Below are 16,614 nucleotides of genomic sequence, written 5' to 3'. Positions count from 1 at the left end.
GTGCTGTTAAAGAACTGTTTTAAGAAAATAATGATTGCAGTGGAGCATTTCTATCTCTACAAGGACAAATGTACATAGTTGGTAGGCCTCTTTTTTTTTACTTGCCATGGTTTAAAGGTTAAAATGAATTTATATTGGAAAGACTTTGTGATCTCCCAAAAAGATGATAAATAGGGATAAAAAACATAAGTGTATTAAGCCATAAGAGAAGCATGCCACTTGGCAAGTTTCACAAGTCAAAGAGATACTACACTTCAAATATTGCACACCTTTCATATTTCATTATCACAGAAACATTTTCAAATCACCCTTAGAAGAAGAAAGATTTCTTTTACAGTTATATTCTAACTTCTAATTTTAAGAAATAAAATCTGACTGCCATTCTATTAATGATAGTCATTTTGAAAAACCCATAAAATGATAACTTGTGTGTTGCTCACCTTGATGTCAACATAATTGTCAGGACAAGATTTGAACACTGGAAGGTCAAACAGAGATGTGGGACTACAGGAGTTCCTGGAAAAGAAAGTTGGGTTCATTTCAGTAAACACATGGTAAAAAGGGAAATTGTTAAGTTATCTAACTCACTACTACAAATGCTTAATCCCTTGAAAAACCCACTGTCCATCTGATATTGTCAACAACAGATACTTATGACAACACACTGATGAACTTGAGAGCAACTATTATATCATAATTACGGTCCAGGAACATATGAAGACCGGAAAGGGTTATCCTCTGGCTACATTAATATTTCGATTTCAAGGTTTTCATTCTTCAGAGACAAGTGTTTACCGAACCATGTTCACAGAAATTAGTAACATCTAAATATTTTTTTACATTTGTATACTTATCCTGCATTACTCCTTAATGCATTTACTCCTTATCTTACGACAACATAATTTAGTGTGGTAGCCGAAGCTAACAGCCTAAAAAAATCTAACAGTTGAGGAGCCCAGCTGAGACACATCATCTGTTACATGACAGACAGTAATGTGATAGGTGATATTCCATCAAGGTCACTTGACAGCGGTGATGGTCCATGTTAAAAATGGGATTTGAAAACAAAACAAATTTTCTCTTCACCCAAGACCATCGCTAGGCACTATCCTTTATTGTCATAAGGAAAGCATTAAATGCAATAAGGAGTAATGCAGGATAAGTACAAAATTAGCAGTATGACTGTACTGTTTGGCCAGGTAGGTAATTAAAATATCAACTTTAACATGTTTAAAAAATAAATGTTAACTTTTCATGGTCAGCAAGTAGGAAATGATGAGGATCTAATAAACCCAAATAACACATTCTCCTTCAACAAAGTAAATGTACATTTCAATAAAAATCAGTTCATCAAAATTAATGAAAGTCCATAAGTCTAAAAACTGTAACATTCCTTACTGACTACCACTTTTACCATTAGGTAGTTGACAACTCTATTGCAGATCAGTTTTGTGAACTGGTGTAAATAAAATATTAATTTCTACCCCTGCAATTGTAATAGAACATACCATTTCCTGTACTGAGTTCCAAAGTCCATCCCCAGGAGATGTCCAGACACTGAAGTCATTGTCATGGTACATTGTTGATTTAGTATACGATAATCAAACTCGTAAATCTTATTGAATCTGGAAAACCCTTCCCTCTGAAAGAGAATTTATTTCGGGTTTACTAGCTGAAAACATGATACAATACAAACAATCTTGTACACATGCTTGAAATTCATGAAAAACATGTTCACTACTCATGAATAAATAGAACAATTTTGGCTTCTTGCAACTTAATAACTTATCCCATTGTTTTGTTTCTGGATGGATGACCCAAGGAATATCCTACTGAATCTTTCTGTCAATAATTAATTTTGAAAGGTTAACCTAATTTCATAATCCTCCAAAAATCATCAGTGGTTTCCATTATCTTCTCTTCTAACAGTACAAGCCGGTTTTATCTGGCATTGGAAGACATCAGTAACTCATGTTACTACTTGAACTTTTCAGTAGTATCTATATTTCAGTAAACCCTTTTCTATGTTTCTATACAATTCCCTCTGTGCCATCATATTTTGCTTTATGAAATAATAAATAAGGCATAATTTAGGATATTTGATCCTGATGGACGTTGAAGCCTAGCTCTTTAACGTAAGAGACATGTCACTATTACAATATGTACCACTCAATAACACCTTCCAAAACCCCCAGATATAATACCTCACCTTTCTATATCCTCCCCTTGACATAACATCTGCCAAAGATTTGGCAGCATCATTCTTTTCTGCAACATTCAGGACACGAACCATTTCAGACACATTACTCCGAAATCTAACAAAAGTTTTGAACATCACACATGAAGCTCAAGGATGTTTAATTCTGAAAATATGACATTTATTCTCAAACAAAAACATAATTTGCATTGCATAAAATTTCTGAGCTCCAATTTGCCGCCATTTTGATGAGTTCAAGGTCATGCACGGTGTCCAGTGGTTTGTTCTAAAAGTTCGATCACGAGTTCAGAATGAAACATGACACGAACAGCTGAAACTCTTCTTTTTTTTAAAACAAAACATTGCATAAGAGTAAGTTCATGCTACCCAAATTAAAGAAAATAGACACTCAATGTAAATTGACATTTCTGATAGTTATTTATCACTTGCTTTCCGTATCATAGTTCAATTTCATAATTTGAAAGAAATCGTGAAATCTCGCACTTGTTTACTTCCGGTTGAACCTCTTGCATAAACGTAACATATGAGCTTATTTTATAACAACTGACATATCTTTGTATTTCGACCCCTGTATTTTTCTCACGCCAATGGTTAGACCAGTAACGAAGGTAATGATCGTTGCACGATTGGTATATCAGATACTGCCCCGTTTTCCGGGCATTTTCATACAAAGACGCAAGTATCGAGGATAGGCCTATAACCTTCAGCATCACAAGCAAGGCACATTTCATCTCGTAGTAGTACATGTATGTCCAAAACGTTAGCCTTTGTTGCTGTTGTTTTTATTGCTAAAATACCGGTGTTAGAAATGATATCATTGTGGTGTGGTGCTGGGTTGTGGTTAGGTAATTTTGATGACCGGGAATAATTAGCTATATAGTTGGTGATGTCGGTCTTGATGTTTCAGGATAAGAAGCATTTGCTGAGACCATGCTAAGACTGATGTTCACACGGCAGTGCCTTGCTGTTGCCCAGTTATGTAAAACACAACAAACTTGTACAAGGTAAATATATTATGCCAACACCAGATAATAACCAGTCTTGATTGTGCAAAATCGTGATGAAATACAAAAAGAATGTGTCCATTTGATGTAGATGTGTAGTAGAACAGTAGTGTTGATCTTGGCTTATTAACCATGTGCATTGTACTGCCAAGGCAGCGTCCTCGCAGGATTCTTGCAATATTGATTGGCGCACACTGTTTACCCTCAGTGGGACATTTGGCGCATTCATGTCTATTATCCCCTGCTATGAAGTGGAAGGGGGGTATAGGAATGGGTCCTGTCCGTCCTTCCATCCATCACGTTTTGTTTCACGAGCAGAACTAAAAAAACATTAGATATATCTTAACCAAACTTGGCACATAGATAGTAGTGGTGAACTGGTGCCTTTTGAAAGTTTGGGATTTTTAAAAATTTATTTTTTGAGTTTACATGACAATGACTTTGACTGAAAATGGCACATCTGGCAGATCTTGAAAGTTCTTTTGGGAGTCACTGTCTGTCTCAAAAATACTTCACATCACTCAGACAGCTGTTTCTATTATTGAATGTAAACATCCTGATTTTTGTTGCCTTTTGTGTCTCAATTTACAATCAGCGCCTTTCATTGGCTGAAAGTCACAATCAGAATCGAGCTTCACATTTTTTGCAAATATAGATGTCGTAGTTCTGATAATGCTAAAAATGTTTGCACCTCAAGTCACCTGGCTTCGTGCCCTCACTTGGTTGCAGCATAACTCAGAAAGAATTACTATGAAACGTGAGCTTTGTATAAATCATCTCACATCTAATTCAATGACAAAACTAAATAAAACATGAGTACCTTGAAGAGAAATGCTAATGGCAGTGTTCCCAGACAAGCTATTGAAACTAAATATGTGATATCAGATGTGGTTACTGCAATATGTTAACCTGAGAAAGATGCCATGTGAAACATTCTGTGTATCAGTAATGTAACTTGTGGACAGTGGTTCTGCATCAATAACCTGCATACCTGGTTTTGAGTTTAATATGATCTCTCAGAGTGTGGCCCTGAAAGTTTTTAAAATGACTTTATGTATGTATGCTGAAGGGGTCCCTGTCCCCACTTTTTCAGTTTCTAAGCAGAACACTGTCATGCAAATGCTGGGCTATGACTACTGACAAACTGCTTTTCAAAGTTTTTAGAACACCCCAAGATATTGCAACTTATTTATGTTTATTGTTTCAAGTGAAAGGATTATATTGTCAGGTGCAGTGCTCCACTGACAACTCTATTTTGTAAGGTGAATATCGAAACATCGTGTACACCATTCCCTGAAGTAACATAATACGTTACCAGCAGTATGTAGAATGTGGTCAACATTTTGAGTGATGTAGTAGGTCACGATATGTGGTCACTACAATAAAAGATATGTATTTTACAGTGTCAGTAATAACAACACATGAAACCTGCAATATTTTGGATTACACTTTCTCAGTAATGTACAAATTCTACCACGTTTTTGGATGGATTCCCATCCGGGATTTAAACCCACACAAGTTAGCAAGGTAGCCACCAAGGTTGACTTTGGCTAACTGGGTTAGGTGGCTCACTGAGAGTGTGGGTACAAATCCTGGATAGGACTCCATCCAGCATATAAAATGTTGCATTTGACTACTTCCTAGAAAGACATTGTCTAGTCAAAACAGATGGAAGATTCATATGTAGCATTAGAAATCAACCTAAACACTTCATTAGCTATCGTAAACATGGGGCAGAAAAATTTACTAGCCTAGATGAATATGTTTAAATTACTTTCTTATTAAGTGGAAGGTGTTAAAAAATGTATAATTTAAATATCAATCAAAGCAGTGTTATGACTCATTCACTTAGTCCTGATAATATTTGCAAGCCAATGAAGGGTTATAGGTGGTTCAAGCTCTTTCATGTGGAACTATAGACAGTCTACAGTAAATTCAATCAAGTCTAAGATAATAATATGTCTACAACATATGATTGTTATCTATGTTGAGTGTGGAGACACAGGTGGCCCAGTCATCTAAGGCGCTGCAATTTGCTTGCGATTCGCTGCTGCGATTCGGAGTTGCGTCCTTAGGGCGCACCAGAAACCTATAATTGTGGGTTCGAATCCTGGTTCACCCTGATTATGTTTTTAGGTTTGTCGGCACCATACCCGTGCTTGTGGGTTTCACCAAAGTTGTAAACATCTAAGACCTGCATCACTTTGGGCTTTCCTCCCACATTAAGCTGACACACTGCGATATACCGTAACTGGAATACTGTTAAAAGCGCCATTTAAACAAACTCACTCACTCATGTTGAGTGTTTCCTGTAGCTTGATATCACAAGGACAGTTGGTCTTGGGTCCAAGAATTATTAAGTCGGTCAATCAGTATCATGACCATAGAATTTAAATGAAGAATGCATGTGGCTTTTCAGCAAAAAAAACCCCACAGATCACAAATATACCTTCGATAGTACAAGCTTTGGAGAGTAGATGTCACAGCACTCAGAAACTACAAGATGTATATTATAACAGCACAGTCTTGGGCATTTGTAGTTCCGTAGATTTTCGTTTGCAAGATACATAAATCAAATATATGCTTGTCTGAATGCTTCCCTCACGATATATTTAGAAGAATTTAGATTGGCTGATCGCAAAGTTCATCCGAGGACTTCAGGGATGAGTGTTGCCTTTTGAGTTACATTGTGGTTTATTGTGATATATAAGATAAATTGTGAAGAGCAATGCAGAACAAAACGTGGTTTATTTCACAATAAAACATTGTTCTATCATGGCATCCTTTCTGGAGATTAGAAAATGCGCTTGCAACTTGATGACGTCATATATTGGACAAATTCTTAAAAGGGATGAGATAGGACACGGTATGAGGAGAAAAGGTACAGATAATCAACGTGAGAATATGTAGGGAAATACCAAACATAACCAACCTCATTAAATAGACTTGTCCGACATTGCAGAGGTATGATTCTATTCATCACATGTATTAAACTTAAAGGTGACTATTTTTAAAGCTTGCACATTTTATGAACATCCTCAAAAAGTCTGTACATGATAGGGGTGTTCATTAAAGATTTCCCCCGACCCACTTCCGATGGACCTATTGGAATGAAACTTGGCATAGGTATTAGTCTTTCTTCACATAGGAACCACCAAGAGTTACACACTTCTCCCATCGTTTTATGCAACTATGGAGACCTCGCTTGTAAAAGCCCTCATTTTGCATCTCAAACCAGGACTTGACTTCAAAAATCAGTGTTTCATCATCTGTGAAACGTTTTCCCTTGAAAAATGACTTCATGGTTGGAAAGAGGTGGAAGTCAGATGGTGCAAGGTCAGGAGAGTAAGGAGGATGTGGAAGGATTTCATAGCCACAGGACCGCGCTTCTGTCTGGGCAACAATAGAGTTGTGTACTGGAGCATTGTCTTGCAGGAGACGGACACCCTTGGTCAGATTGCCACACCTCCTAAGCTTGATAGCGTCCCGCAACAGTGAAGCATAATTAGCTCCTGTAATTGTGGTACCCTTTGCCAAGAAATCCATCATCACTACTCCATGCTGGTCCCAAAACACCGTGAGCATGACCTTGCCTGCAGAGGGTTGGACACATGCCTTCTTTGGGGGTGGTGACTCCACATGCTTCCATTGCATCGACTGAACTTTAGTCTCAGGATCATAGTGATGGACCCATATTTCATCCGGTGTGATAAGTCTGTCCAAAAAGTTTGCCTATTTTTGGGGGCACATGTCCAAAAGATCCTTTGAGCAAGTGACTCGTTCCTGCTCTTGGAAAGGTGTTAGCAACCTGGGAATCCATCGTGCAGACACCTTATGCATGTTCAAATTGTCATGGATGATTTTTTTCACAGACCCTACACTGATCTTGACATCTTGTGCTAACTGGCCAACAGTTATACATCGATCTGCCAAAATGGCGGTCTCCACTTGATGGATAGTGTCCTCATCAATGGCTGAATGGGGGTGACCAGGAATGGCAGCTGTTTCCAAGGATGTCTGACCACACTTGAACTGGCGATGCCAGTGTTTAACAAACGTCATATGATGGGGCATCTTCCCCATAAGTTGCTTTCATTTCATCGAAAGTATCTTTTGGTGTGCGACCTTTCAAATATAAAAACCTAATCACTGCTCGGTATTCTACACACCCTACTCGATCATAACACCTGTAAAAGTGGTAAGATTAATAGTTTGGTGCTGCAAATTCAGACAGAACCCATAGATACATGTATCATTACACATGTGAAATTTCAACCAAATATGATAACCCTAAGTGGTTTAGGGGAAATCTTTAATGAACACCCCTCGTATGTTGATATCTCATATAAGAAACGACTGCACCCCTCACGGTTTATTCTCCCTGCTGTTTTACTGTACATTTAACAACTCATCTTTTACTTCTTAAATGCAGTGGCTGCTGCAACACATACCTGATAATAATAATGTGGTTCTTTTATAGCACTAGCCTCATACTCTTGGTGCATGCTCAAAGCAAAAACATTATTACCCCGGTCATTGGTTCAGCGTGCAGTCGATTTTCATTCTCATCTCCCTGTGGAGTATACAAACCATGCTGCCTTATCATGTAATAGAAGGTTAAGTCTCATTCCATCTCACCCAACCGGGTTATTTTTACTACTGGGTGAAGAGGGGCACATTCCAACCAAGTCACTTGCCTTAGGAGACACAGGACCAAAACCCTAGAAGCTCTCGCTGTCACGCTGCTGATGGGGTCACCCATCCCACTACCATCCGAGACCAACCTTGCTCAGCTTTACCTGATTTGTGACATATATATTTACTGCAAGCAATTTGTTAGTTCATTTGACATTGCTAAATTTGAGCATGTTTTTGTTGGTTTGGTGTTGGGTTTTTTCAGTTAATATGCAAGGGTACATAATTATTATTTAGAATTTCTAGTTGGGCAATAGAAAATTTTTTCATTGTTCTTTAAACTGTTGTTTTGTGATTGACCTGTTCATCAATGATTATATAGTAAAATTATTATATCAAATTGCAGAGCTTTACATGCAACATGTGCTCAGAGGGCTTCAAGGAGACATAAGACAGAGGGTGATGAAGCGATACAGTTTACAGGCAGCAAGGCAGCATCATGGAACACACAGGACAGTTTTGGTCCTCCGCGGAGAGATATGCCCTGGTACCAGCCAATCAGCATCAGTTTAAGTCTGGCAGTTTTCCTTACATATTTCATGTTCATCAGGGAAGAAAATGATGTTGATATAGAACTTAATAAGTCCTTGTTTGAGAGAGTGCCAGGGCTTGAGGAACAGCAAGTTAAAATGGCCATTAAACATGGTCAGGAGAGAGGAATGGATACAACAGATCTTGAAATGAGAATGACAGAAATTCTTGACCAAAAACAGATGTCAAAGAATTTGTGACTAATGTGACAATAACTTTATAAATGATGTTTTGTGTGAAATAAAATCTTTTGACAGTCCACATTCAGCTGGGTTTTATTTTGAAGAGACAAACCCAAAAATCATGAAAATATGTTCAAACCAAATGATGATCCTTGACTTAAGATAGTTACCTAAATTCCAAAATATGATCCAGATACTTAACATGTTCAAGTCCCTGAAAATCATGCAATTTGCTTGCAGGGTATTCTTAAATTGTCCTCTCAAAGTGAACAAATCAAAAAGATTCAAGGGACCTTCTCTTGATTGCCAAACACTGAATGGGTTAGCTCTAACCATATACGTAATATTATTATTTTTAAATTATATACTCACCCCCAAAATAAACACGAACCACAGAAACATAGCAAATTATGTCCATTAGAAGTGAAGTTTCTGAAGTGGACAACTTAATGACAAAACAAACATGCAGTCAAGTGTTAACAGTGCTTGTATTCTAGTTATGATATGCTGCACGAATCTGTGGATTCACGCTAACAGTATGTTCATGTGGATTAACAGTATATTCATTTGTTTATCGAACCAATCAAATATATCTTATATACGAGTAATTTTACATATATTAACTAACATGTACTGTATTCCTGTTTCTTGTGTTGGCGAGTATAGGTTTTAGACTTGTTTTATACAGGAAAGTCTACCCAAAATGTACAATTATTTCATATTTTTATAACAGATAATTGGTAGGTGGCCTGAATTGGTATTGCTATACTAACATGATAACTGTTTAATAGGCCTTTATTGGTTGCTTTGTTGTTTAATGCCGCACTCAGCAATATTACAGCTATATGACGGAGGTCTGTAAAATAATCGAGCCTGGACCAGACAATCCAGTGATTGACATCATGAGCACTGATCCACGCAATTGGGATCGATGACATTTATCAACCAAGTCAACGAGCCTGACCACCCGATCCCATTAGTCGCCTTTTATGACAAGTACAGGTTGCTGAAGACCTATTCTAACACGGAATCTTCACAAGTCATAGGCACTTATTGGAAGTTGACGGATCACAAAGTAGACACAATTTATGGATAACAACTTTATTTTATTAAAGTGATGTTTTGCTAATTTTGCGAAACATGTATTAGGATTCCCTGAGCAAGAGCAAGGGCAATACATGAATACAAAAAGGAGTTTTGTAAATCAGTATGACACACATGCCAGTGTTAACATCTTTTCATTACCCATTATTTCTTAATCCTTGAGCTCCCCTTTAGAAAATACACTGTTCCAACTTCTTGGAAGGCTACAATTGTCAAATGACATCAATCTTCTTCTGTGGTATTGTTTCTAGTCATTCATCACACAGACATAAAAAAAATGTTGTCTGGACAACGATAGTGATGCATGCATAGTGATATGTGCACTCATGATTTTTATGAACTTGGTCATTTCCAACCCTATGTGAAACAGCCAAAAAGTGAGCAAGACTAACAAAAAAAACAGACATTGGATCCTACCCCAAAAAAATCCATGCAGTAGTTTTCAATCAAACTTTGCATGGAACATCTTCTATTAGTATGGAAACAGTTCCCTACTTTGTACTGCTGTATTGAACATGTTCACCCAGCAAGATTCATCAGTATACACCCACTAGGTCGGGTCCTGTCAGCTGCAATCTAAGCCCCAATGTGAGAAAGCATTTGAAAATGCAGACATAAATAGACTGATCCATAATTATTCTGAAATTCTTCGTCCTACTCCCAAGTTTGACCAGCTTATAGTACACAAAGCTTATAGTATGGTCAAATGCTATTTATACTAAACATACCCGTGTGTTATATGCACCCACTAATTCTGGAAAATATGTCGTACATAAACATTTCAGGCTGTCGGCATAAACCCCGAAATGTATCTTTCAAAGGTACTTCTCAAATTTGTCAAATAATGGTTAACATGAGAGTCCATCTGTTTTAAATTCCCTAACAATACAATGCAATGTCAAAGTTGATTTTTTTTTTTAATAATTTCACGTTTGTGCCATATTTTATTTGACTGGCAGTGGTACAAAGGACAGGCAACAGTCATCCAAAACAGGTTACTTTCATAGGTGGAGAGGAATGACCCTGACAGTAACTAATCACTCCAGACTTCCATGTTTCGCCATGTTATTTTAACAGAAGGGAGCTATTAAAGATCTGCACCGGTCCTGTGTTAGTGAATACAAAATGACATCAACATCTGGAGCGTTGCACAGTTTCAATATTGACTTTTAATTTCATCAACTTAACATTGTATTAGTGGGGAAAGCCATTTCTATGAAACCTCCCAACTAGTGATCCCATCAGTCAGTTTGTCTTCTGTTTCCAACATGATCAGCAATTTATATAACACCTCTTTTGTCCTCACCACCTTACACAATTTTAAATAATTTCATTACTTGTCAAACACTTGTGTCAGATTTTTCCATCCATTTGTTCCACTGTTCTTGAAAGTCAACAGAACACACACATTGGTTGACCAAGTTTTTAATTTTCATCATCCACTACAAAAAAAATGTTTTTGAAATCGAATGATTTAAGATACGGATGAGAAATGACATGCTGCGGGTTTTATCTTCCTGATATTGTTTGACACTTAACACCAATAAAAGACAGTCCATCACACAAACACTAAAAGAACTTTTGTCTACATTTATTATGAGACGATACACATAAAACAATGATAATGGTAAAAGGCTAGCCTATATTACATAGCAGAGAAGAAAATGATAGCGACAAGATGGACCAGACGAAAAGAATCCTTCAGAAAATAAGTTACGATTATATAAATCACTTGATCTACTACCTCTTGAGAATCTTTAGATGACAATATAAAAATTCACTCCAACCATATTATGAAATTTGTAAAACTGGTTCAAAAAATGATCCTGATGTGCTGGGATGATGGCTTCATGAATGTAAAAGTCTGTCTTGAATTTTTTGAGTCACTTATGCACGTTCACCACGAATTCTCCTGGCGAGTTGAATGTCTTTGGGCATGATGGTCACTCTCTTTGCATGAATAGCGCACAAGTTAGTGTCCTCAAAGAGTCCGACCAAGTAAGCCTCACTTGCCTCCTGCAAAATGAAATTCTTTGGTTAACAATCTTTACCTAGAAATTCATAAAATGTGAATCTTGGAATGCAAAACAGATAGTCAAAAAATCAGTTGTAACCACATATATACATTACTCTCTTATCACTGATCAATTATCAGGTCACATTTGTGGGAGCTATTTAGTTTGGAAACCATATGTGCATTAAATTTTATGTTTATCTCAAACAAAATGTTAATGAGTGTAACAAACCTGCAATGCTCCAATAGCTGCACTCTGGAAACGCAGATCTGTCTTGAAATCCTGAGCGATTTCTCTGACCAATCTCTGGAATGGGAGTTTTCTGATCAGCAATTCAGTTGATTTCTGGTAACGACGGATTTCTCTGAGGGCAACAGTTCCAGGCCTGTATCTGTGGGGTTTCTTTACACCACCAGTGGACGGGGCACTCTTTCTGGCTGCCTTAGTAGCAAGCTGCTTACGAGGAGCCTTACCACCAGTTGATTTACGTGCTGTCTGCTTTGTACGCGCCATTGTTCAACTGAAAATGGAAAATTGGAATACATGTAACAACAAATCACCCCTCACATTTAGAAAGGCCATGACAATTTAGATTCCTTACATCAGAGCATCACAGCAAAAAATCCAGTTGTTACTCAATAGCCCAGTATGTCCAGCTGAAAAGTAGTAGAAACTAACAGTTTTAGCCTACTAGTCCCTATGATAACATATCAAATCCCTTAAAAATGGCAAATTTCTACTTGTCATTATGATACCTTAACTATTGGGCAGTTTGGCAAGTACTTCAGGACTAGTGCCAATTTCTATCACTGCTGAAACATTTCTTTCATCTTGTCTAGGAACTAACTTGTTATACTTACCGGAACAAATAATACTTAACTGGACTGGGCAAATCTAGTTGAAGGCAGATACGACAATCAGTACACTGATCAAGATGGGGAAACAATATATCTTTGGCTAGGTTGCCACCAAAATGCCATGTAGGCCTATATATTTGAGTGATGCATAAACTGTCGGAAGGTAAATTACTAAAAGCTTATTTCTGTTTCAAAATAAAATACATCAGATGGCTAATGCAAGCAAGACATTGCATGTATAAGATTCTGTACAATTTTGGCTTGGCTGAATAGTTCATATTGACAACAGCAAAATGGCGGGAACACTGCACAAGGCGGATAAGGTTGAAATAAGAACATAAAAAAACCAGAAAATAACAAATTGAGACTTATATATACATCTAATGAGGCAACTCTCGTACTTTTTAGGTCATGAATTTGACTTGGCAAGCCCAAACCAGCGTGTTGGTCTATTAATAGCATCTGTTCAGTTTATCAACAAAGATCAACTATCATCGAATAATTAGACAATGCCATTACTAAAATTCGTTGCGATTTAATATTAAGAATATATGGGTACATAACAAGCTTAAGGACACATACTTATCACATTGTCACCATTTCCCTTCCGAAAAATAATGTCAGCCTGTCAAAATATACACAGCGTGCCCCAAGAACATGGCGCCTACACGGAAACTTCCCACTACGTAAACCGTTAACGTTGGTTGGTTTTAGTCAGTACTTTAAGAATATTTTTTTATTTCTTTCACTTCACCTACACGAAAAAACTCTTAGAAGGGATTTGGTACATTGTACCCACTTACCGAACGGAGAAAACTGCTTCCTTTCCTTGTTGAGGTAGAAATTTTACAATTTGCCGCACAAATCGCAACGAACGATGGTTATGAATACATTACCTGCCTTCGTCATGGGCTGTACCCATTGGTTCGTGTCTCTACAAAGAGAAGGGTTTCGATTGGACGCTGAAACAGACATTTCATTGGCTAGTGTACGACAAACCTCTGACGTCCATTGGATGAAAACTCTCAACACCCATTGGTCAGATTTCGATCCGCTTTTGATCCGTCTCCCAAGTTGTGATGTTTCTGTTCAGCAAAAGCACATTTACAGTGTAGATCTATTTGTAATTGATGAAAATCTGTTGTCTTTTGGTTTCAGATTTTCAATTTTTTGACCGATGCTCTGAGTTTGTAACGACCAACTTGCTAAAAAGAATTAAACGAAAAATAATTCTATTTATAAATTATTCAACAAATAGCTTTGTCAGCAGCCCCTGCTGTTTTACACGGTCACATGAATCGCGAAGGCACGGTCGCGGGTGTACGAGGTACATTATTATGAAGCATAAGCTGTTTGTCAAATAGTATCATTCATGGATTGAAAACATCTTTTATTATGTTGGTTTTTACTTCTTACTTCAAACATCCTGGTTGATTTGGGAACAAAGAAACACCTACATTGTTTACGCAAAGACGTATATACGTATTTGGTTAACGTAACATAATTGTCAACCAGCATAACCGGTTTTACCTGAATGTACTGGAGGGATCCAGACCTTTTGTTATTTTCGGATAGAGTAAGGTGAGTTAAGGTGGAGAATTTATTCACAGGTGAATGTCTGGATCCCTTTTTATTAAATTAATTCTTTCCCCGTACTATTAAACATGAAACATTATATTTATTTATTCTTTAGGATGACATCCTCTTTAAACTAAAATTTTCATTAAAATGCGGCACCATTGAAAAAAACATGCACAAAGGACAGAGAAAGGCGGGCTTACAAGATCCGACAGACATTAATCGATTAGCTTGAGACGCGCGTGAAAGGTCAAGCTGGGTCATGCCAACAATGTGTGAACGAAACATGATATCTTTCTAGACAGGTTGACAAGTTGAAAACCTCGTTGTTCTATGTTTCCTACATTAAACATCTGGGTGGAATTAAAATGTATGTTTGGAGAAGGGTGGGTTTAATTGTTAAAGGATTATATCTACACGCCTTTGGCGGATGCCATGATTACGTCATGTAAGTGACTGACAGGTATGGGGACAAAGGAGTTCCATTTCGCAATTGTTCGCAATATCTTTTATCCCCCGAGACAACGGGTATGTTGGGGCAATTAGGCACAGAGAGATACTGACAGGAAAATACAATAGAAAACAGGAGTGTTTTTTTAAAATATTTTCACGTACTCTCCTTTTAATTACCACCATCGTGAATTTTATGAATGTTAAAAATGACGTCATGTTATCTGTGACAATGCACTTTTTATAAATAGCGTGAAAGATTGCACAGTCCCTGTGCAAGACGTCAGTGTCTTGGAACGGATTTACACATGATGTTTTTAATCCTTTATTCAATGATTGACAATTTTTCAAAATCATCTGCAGACTTCATCACAAAAGAACGGTTAAAACGCCCCGCACACCCTGAATGGGTGATTACAGAATAAGCTTTAAAGCAGCTTCAGCAGACCTGACACAGGGCTTGTGTTGTTTGTGATGCAGACCCAGAAACAAATACAGCCCATGCAATTCTATAAAAGTTGGCAAGTCTAGATTACTGCTGTTTCTGTTGTCTTTTTATTATATTCCATTTAAGATAATTTAACAACTGTTTTACTGTAAAATACTTTAATTTCAGAGACTATAGGGAGATGTATTTTTAACATTCCTACATAGTGTAAGTGTAAAACGAACGTATAACTTAAGGGGTGCCAGAACTAAACACACACCTACATCAAATGTAATAGGTTAAAGCGCAACCGTAAAAAAACATATTAAAGGCTCTAGTGCATTTATTTTGGCGACATATCTTATGTTTACATATAAAACAACAACCTTCTCATTTACGTATATGGTAATATATACTATCAATATACAAATTGTTACGTTAACAATACTTAAACGAATAATTGCACAATGCCTATATTTAGATGGATAACATGTCTGTCTGTATAACTGCACAATGCCTATATTTAGAAGGATAAAATGTCTGTCTGTATAATTGCACAATGCCTATATTTAGAAGGATAAAATGTCTGACTGTATAATTGTACAATACCTATATTTAGAAGGATCAAATGCTGAAGTGTCAATTCAGCATTTTATCCTTCTAAATATAGGTATTGTGCAATTATTTTTTTTGGAATGCAACAACTTGCTCACTAATTACTTGTCTTTGTGTGTAATATCTAAATAAGATTGAAACTTTTATCTCAACGTTTTATTTTTTCACAAATAAAAAGAACACGAAACTCGTCTTTAATATCCCGGTTGGTACAGTAAGTACATACACAATTTACAAAATCAATATCCTTGGTTCTACGATATTTATTGACATTGAAGTTATGGAGATATATTCTAAATTTACAAAGAGCTCATAACAGAAATGTATCTTGTAATAGAGTTAGATATTTTTTCGGGTTGTAACAATGATTTCATACGAGCATAATACTTGAGAAAATCTAATAATCTTTGTTTAACTGTATTTTCAAATGGTTTTTCATTATCGGTGTCTTGCGAGATGCATACAAAGGAAAAAATATTTAATGCCCCGTATTTGATATAAACATTTATTTCCATGAGCGGAGGGATTGGCAAACAAGCAAATTTTGCTTTTCTGAATGCATCTCCCACACATGATGCACATACAAATTACAATGTATTGACATGAGAAATAGCAAACATTATATAATTGACATTAAAGATAAGTATTGGTCTGTAAGTGTCTAATTACTGGGTTATCTTTCGTAACTACAGCTACATATTGCCCCATATTTCCGAGCCTTATAACAAAATGGGTACAATTTTACCAACAAATATCGAAAACAATAACTTTGTTTTTCTCAAGGTTTACTTCTTACTATACGTTATATTATAACAGATCAACTGGAAAAGTTATGTAGTTTGGGAGTAAGATATTAATACGCTTTGTCTGGTTAATGTGTACAAATTCGACGACTTATCAACTTTTACATTTATTGCCTATATTCAACATTACATTAT

The 16,614-nt window shown here is 36.7% G+C and overlaps 3 protein-coding genes across 4 annotated transcripts in view; 1 reads left to right on the top strand and 2 right to left on the bottom strand.

Moving 5' to 3' along the window:
* The window catches only part of LOC124138954 (DNA topoisomerase 3-alpha-like), a 29,047-nt gene extending 26,464 nt beyond the window's left edge, over positions 1-2,583 (bottom strand). The window contains exons 1-3 of the mRNA XM_046505880.2: positions 2,210-2,583; positions 1,509-1,642; positions 441-516 (exon numbers count right to left, since the gene is read on the bottom strand). Of these exons, the coding sequence (XP_046361836.2) occupies positions 441-516; positions 1,509-1,642; positions 2,210-2,335 (336 nt within the window). The 5' untranslated portion in view covers positions 2,336-2,583. The remainder of the gene's footprint in view (positions 1-440; positions 517-1,508; positions 1,643-2,209) is intronic.
* Positions 2,584-2,674: 91 nt separating this feature from the next.
* LOC124138962 lies at positions 2,675-8,707 on the top strand. Of its 2 annotated transcripts, none has more exons than XM_046505891.2 (3): positions 2,675-2,826; positions 3,126-3,222; positions 8,264-8,707. In XM_046505891.2, exons 2-3 carry the CDS (start codon positions 3,149-3,151, stop codon positions 8,646-8,648), a joined length of 459 nt encoding a protein of 152 aa, XP_046361847.2. In that variant the 5' UTR covers positions 2,675-2,826; positions 3,126-3,148; the 3' UTR covers positions 8,649-8,707. The 2 variants fall into 2 exon arrangements, with proteins under 2 accessions (XP_046361847.2, XP_046361856.2); XM_046505900.2 differs by having other exon boundaries at positions 2,687-2,734.
* A 2,436-nt stretch (positions 8,708-11,143) lies between these two features.
* On the bottom strand, positions 11,144-13,566 carry LOC124138975 (histone H3.3A). The gene is made up of 3 exons (XM_046505908.2): positions 13,410-13,566; positions 11,981-12,269; positions 11,144-11,750 (listed from the first exon to the last, which is right to left on the bottom strand). Exons 2-3 carry the CDS (start codon positions 12,260-12,262, stop codon positions 11,622-11,624), a joined length of 411 nt encoding a protein of 136 aa, XP_046361864.1. The 5' UTR covers positions 12,263-12,269; positions 13,410-13,566; the 3' UTR covers positions 11,144-11,621.
* Positions 13,567-16,614: the final 3,048 nt, after the last annotated feature.

This window comes from Haliotis rufescens, unplaced genomic scaffold, assembly GCF_023055435.1.
Source record: "Haliotis rufescens isolate VD_foot unplaced genomic scaffold, xgHalRufe1.0.p SCAF_40, whole genome shotgun sequence".
Lineage (NCBI taxonomy): Eukaryota > Metazoa > Mollusca > Gastropoda > Lepetellida > Haliotidae > Haliotis > Haliotis rufescens.
This window is presented reverse-complemented; position numbering and strand designations above follow the sequence as displayed.